This window comes from Sinocyclocheilus grahami, unplaced genomic scaffold, assembly GCF_001515645.1.
Source record: "Sinocyclocheilus grahami isolate Dianchi unplaced genomic scaffold, SAMN03320097.WGS_v1.1 scaffold276.1, whole genome shotgun sequence".
Lineage (NCBI taxonomy): Eukaryota > Metazoa > Chordata > Actinopteri > Cypriniformes > Cyprinidae > Sinocyclocheilus > Sinocyclocheilus grahami.
Window position 1 is genome coordinate 65,043 of NW_015505455.1, and position 5,489 is coordinate 70,531.

At 37.3% G+C, this 5,489-nt stretch overlaps 1 protein-coding gene across 3 annotated transcripts in view; it reads left to right on the top strand.

Annotated features, from left to right (window-relative positions):
* Positions 1 to 5,489, top strand: part of LOC107599984 (calphotin-like) — a 14,160-nt gene that overhangs the window by 6,830 nt on the left and 1,841 nt on the right. For all 3 annotated transcript variants that reach the window (XM_016291737.1, XM_016291738.1, XM_016291739.1), the window contains 3 exons: positions 1,668 to 1,961; positions 2,853 to 2,942; positions 3,053 to 3,160. In XM_016291737.1, coding sequence (XP_016147223.1) covers positions 1,668 to 1,961; positions 2,853 to 2,942; positions 3,053 to 3,160 — 492 coding nt within the window. The remainder of the gene's footprint in view (positions 1 to 1,667; positions 1,962 to 2,852; positions 2,943 to 3,052; positions 3,161 to 5,489) is intronic.

The window sequence follows — 5,489 nt, forward strand, 5'->3', positions numbered from 1 at the left end:
AAAAATAAATTATACTTTTGTTCATTAGGGGCTCATTAAATTGATCAAAAGTGGCAGTAAGACTTTCAGATTGTTACAAAAAAAATAAAATAATAATAATAATTCAAATAAAAAGTTTCTTGAGCACCAAATCAGCATATGATTTCTGAAGAATCACAGGAATAAATACCATGTTTAAATATCTTGTAATAGAAATTTTATTTTAAATTGTAAAAATATTTCACAATATTTCTGTTTTACTGTATTTTTAAATAAATGCAGTTTTCTTAAAGCTGCAGTCCGTAAATTTTTTTGGTTAAAAATTATTCAAAATCAATATTTGAGCAAGTACATAACCAGCCAGTGTTCAAAACTTACTTTAGTGTCGTCTTACTTTAGCCCGATTCACAACGGTTATCTTATAATAATGTTACCTAATTTGAGTGGTACGGGTAGGTTTTCGCGGGAAATTTGAACATGCCACTGCGTCATTACGTTACATCTGTAAACATAAAGAAGTTGTCCCGGCTACTAGGCTATTGCATTTGAGGATCCTGCAGGTGGCGGATCGTTTTTAGCCTTTTCTCACAGCAGCTAGAATAATTAAATGTATCATTTTGATGGCAGATCCATAAAGGATTATGTGTTTATGAAACACATGTGAATGAAATGAAATTATATTCCAGTTATAAATGTGCTTCTGATTACAGATAGCCTGGGATTACAAAGATGTGTATTTTAAAGAAAACCAGTTCAAAGGAAGCATAATTTGCTTTTTGGGTTAAAATAATTTCTTAATATGAAATTCGAAGAGTATGACAATTAGATTAGACTGTGCAGAAATTTAAATCACCACGCTAATATACACTATACTCATAGTCACCCATGCTGATGTTGTTAACATTAATCATTTGAGAATAAAGTATAACAATAATAATAATTTGAACGGTTTGATGTGATATGAGCTAACCAATCTTTAGATTTAATCACCATTGGTAGCGAGATTTAGGCAATGGTAATGCTTTTTTCCTCAGTTGGTCAGTACAAACGTGGCAGACTTGTTACTTACTTGTTCAGATGGCAATATACGGTGAAAATTCTTATTTGGGTCATATTCCAAGACGTAGGCTAGAATCTGTGATTGCGAAGTACAGTAAATATCCACACCGGTGCGGTGACTAACAGCCACACATACTCTTCAGAACATTCGATTAATCTATGCTGGAGCCGTGCCGACTCACAACCCACGCAAGCTAGGTAATTCCGCGCACAGCTGCAATTCCAGGTTTTCAAACAGAGATGGCGACAAAGAGGCAAAATTTACGGACTGCAGCTTTAAATAAATGCAGTCTTGGTGATCATTATAGATCTTTTAAAAACATTAAAAAAAATCTTAATGTCCCCAGACTTTTGAATGGTAGCATAGAACATTGATGTATTAAATATTATATATATTTTGAATCATATTCTTATCATAATTTGTCTAACGTTTCAGTAGACAGTTCAATTTCAAAAGACTATCTTTTTCTAAATATTATATCATATGTCAGCTTTACAGGGTTAACATGCAACTCACTATTATTCCATTTACTGTAAACATCTGAAGTCCAGAATCTGTAAATGTGAGCATTTTGCTTTTGTGTACATTGTTTTGCATGTTTTCTAGTCTTTATGATGTTCTGGTGCAGATGCATGTTGTAGCTCAGCCTGTCGAGACAGTTGACACCGAGTGCGAAGGTGAAGGTGAGCTTCCTGCTGAGGATCCTGTGGTAGATGTACCAGTGCCAGAGGAGATGGTGACTACAGCTGAAACTGTTGCTGCAGTTGAAACGGTGACAGAAACAGTAGTTACTGAAGTTGAGCCTGTTGCTGAGGCCGCAGTGGAAGTTGTCGGGGTCGTGGGAGAGCCTGACGTTGAAGCCGAAGCCATAACTGTTGAAAATGAGCCTGCTGAAGTCCACAAAGTTGCAGAAGTCACGGAGGTGCCTGACACAATACATCTTCATGGCACATTGCAATGGACTCTTTGCATGAATGTATTTGCATGCACAACAGGTGACTTTGTCTTGTCCATTCTGTGCACTTGTTTGGATAATTGGGCATGACATGAGCCTCACTCTACCCATACTTTTTACATTCCCTTGGACACTTTGTTCCATGATTTTGAGGCACACTATACTAACTAGTGCTAGCAAATATATATATATATATATATATATATATACACACACACACACACACACACACACACACACACATATTTTAACCAGAAGAGTTTCCAGTGGTAAGTTCTTTTGATTTTTTCCCCCCAGTCTGCATTTTTTGGGATAGTTCACCCAAAAAATATTAAAAATGCTATTATCATTTTCCCTCTCAAGTCTTTCCAAACCTGTATGACTTTCTTTCTTCTCTGGAACATAAACACAGATGTATCTTAGTGTCTATACAATGAAAGTTGTTTTGGACCCCTTTGACCGACAGACAGATGTCAAGGCCCTTATATATGAGTTCTTTTAATATGCTGTATGTGTTGCAATCTCTTGTCTCAATAACAGTACACACGACAAAACTGATAGCAGTGAAAAAAACAGCAGTTAAGAAAGCATATGATCATAACAATGTGGATATGTTTGCACGTTTAATTATATAGCATATATATATTTACTTACTTGATTTTACTTATATATTTTCTTATATATTTTTATATGTAAAGCAGAAGGTGTTTACCAGCTAGAGGGAACCTTTCCAGAAAACAAGCTGTTTCGAACTCCCAAAACAAATTCTAAACAAACTTTGTTTTGGTTTGATTTTGTCCTGTATGTCAGTTTAATTTTTAACATGGTTTCTTGCCCTCTGGTTTTCACATGCTCAAGCCTTCGGTTGAGTCCACGAGTGACCCCATCACTGAAGAATGTGTTTTGACTGAGACAGTAGTTGCTGACACAACTGCTGCAGAGGAACAGGTGAGCAGTTGAAGTCAGTGAGCAGACACACCTACAATGTGCATATCAGGCATTAAATCCTGTTAGCTTCTTGGATGAATCTAAATAGAATATATGGCACTTTCCCATAGATTCCTGAAACAGCAACAGATGCCTCCGAGGTTCAATCAGAGACACTGTCAGAAACAATTCCTGCTCCTGAGCCACTGACTGTGCCTGTAGCAAAGGAGATTATACAAGTGAGCTTTTAAAATGGTTAACTCAACTGCTGCATTCTGTGCATGGTATCTGTAAATAATGGAATATATATATATATATATATATATATATATTCACACACACACACATACCATGCACAGAATGCAGCAGTTGAGTTAACCATTTTAAAAGCTCACTTGTATAATCTCCTTTGCTACAGGCACAGTCAGTGGCTCAGGAGCAGGAATTGTTTCTGACAGTGTCTCTGATTGAACCTCGGAGGCATCTGTTGCTGTTTCAGGAATCTATGGGAAAGTGCCATATATTCTATTTAGATTCATCCAAGAAGCTAACAGGATTTAATGCCTGATATGCACATTGTAGGTGTGTCTGCTCACTGACTTCAACTGCTCACCTGTTCCTCTGCAGCAGTTGTGTCAGCAACTACTGTCTCAGTCAAAACACATTCTTCAGTGATGGGGTCACTCGTGGACTCAACCGAAGGCTTGAGCATGTGAAAACCAGAGGGCAAGAAACCATGTTAAAAATTAAACTGACATACAGGACAAAATCAAACCAAAACAAAGTTTGTTTAGAATTTGTTTTGGGAGTTCGAAACAGCTTGTTTTCTGGAAAGGTTCCCTCTAGCTGGTAAACACCTTCTGCTTTACATATAAAAATATATAAGAAAATATATAAGTAAAATCAAGTAAGTAAATATATATATGCTATTACACAAAACACCTTTAATGATCACCAAGGCTGCATTTAAATGATTTAAAAAACATATAGAAATAGAAGAAATAGGCTATTGTAAAACATTATTACAATTTAAAACTGTTTTCTATCTGAATATATTTTATAATATAATTTATTCCTGTGATGGCAAAGCTGAATTTTCAGCAGCCATTACTCCAGTCTTCAGTGTCATATGATCCTTCAGAAATCATTCTAATATGCTGATTTGGTGCTCAAGAAACATTTCTTATTATTTTCCATTAAAAACGATTGTGCTGCATGATAATTTTGGGGAAACCATGATTTTTCAGGATTCGTAGATGAATAGAAAGTTCAAAAGAACAGCTTTTATATGAAATATATAAAAACAATTTGTAACATCATAAGTGTCTTTTTGCTGGTTTGTTTTTATTTCAACAGTGAAGTTATACATACAGTGGGGAAAAAAAGTATTTAGTCAGCCACCAATTGTGCAAGTTCTCCCACTTAAAAAGATGAGAGAGGCCTGTAATTTTCATCATAGGTATACCTCAACTATGAGAGACAAAATGAGAAAAAAAAACCAGAAAATCACATTGTAGGATTTTTAAAGAATTTATTTGCAAATTATGGTGGAAAACAAGTATTTGGTCAATAACAAAATTTCATCTCAATACTTTGTTATATACACTTTGTTGGCAATGACAGAGGTCAAACATTTTCTGTAAGTCTTCACAAGGTTTTCACACACGGTTGCTGGTATTTTGGCCCATTCCTCAAGAGCAGTAATGTTTTGGGGCTGTCGCTGGGCAACACGGATTTTCAACTCCCTCCAAAGATTTTCTATGGGGTTGAGATCTGGAGACTGGCTAGGCCACTCCAGGACCTTGAAATGCTTCTTACGAAGCCACTCCTTCATTGCCCGGGCGATGTGTTTGGGATCATTGTCATGCTGAAAGACCCAGCCACATTTCATCTTCAATGCCCTTGCTGATGGAAGGAGGTTTTCACTCAAAATCTCACGATACATGGCCCCATTCATTCTTTCGTTTACACGGATCAGTCGTCCTGGTCCCTTTGCAGAAAAACAGCCCCAAAGCATGATGTTTCCACCCCCATGCTTCACAGTAGGTATGGTGTTCTTTGGATGCAACTCAGCATTCTTTCTCCTCCAAACACGACAAGTTGAGTTTTTACCAAAAAGTTATATTTTGGTTTCATCTGACCATATGACATTCTCCCAATCCTCTTCTGGATCATCCAAATGCTCTCTAGCAAACTTCAGACGGGCCTGGACATGTACTGGCTTAAGCAGGGGGACACATCTGGCACTGCAGGATTTGAGTCCCTGGCAGCGCAGTGTGTTACTGATGTAGCCTTTGTTACTTTGGTCCCAGCTCTCTGCAGGTCATTCACTAGGTCCCCCCGTGTGGTTCTGGGATTTTTGCTCACAGTTCTTGTGATCATTTTGACCCCACAGGGTGAGATCTTGCGTGGAGCCCCAGATCAAGGGAGATTATCAGTGGTCTTGTATGTCTTCCATTTTCTAATAAGTGCTCCCACAGTTGATTTCTTCACACCAAGCTGCTTACCTATTGCAGATTCAGTCTTCCCAGCCTGGTGCAAGTCTACAATTTTGTTTCTGGTGTCTTT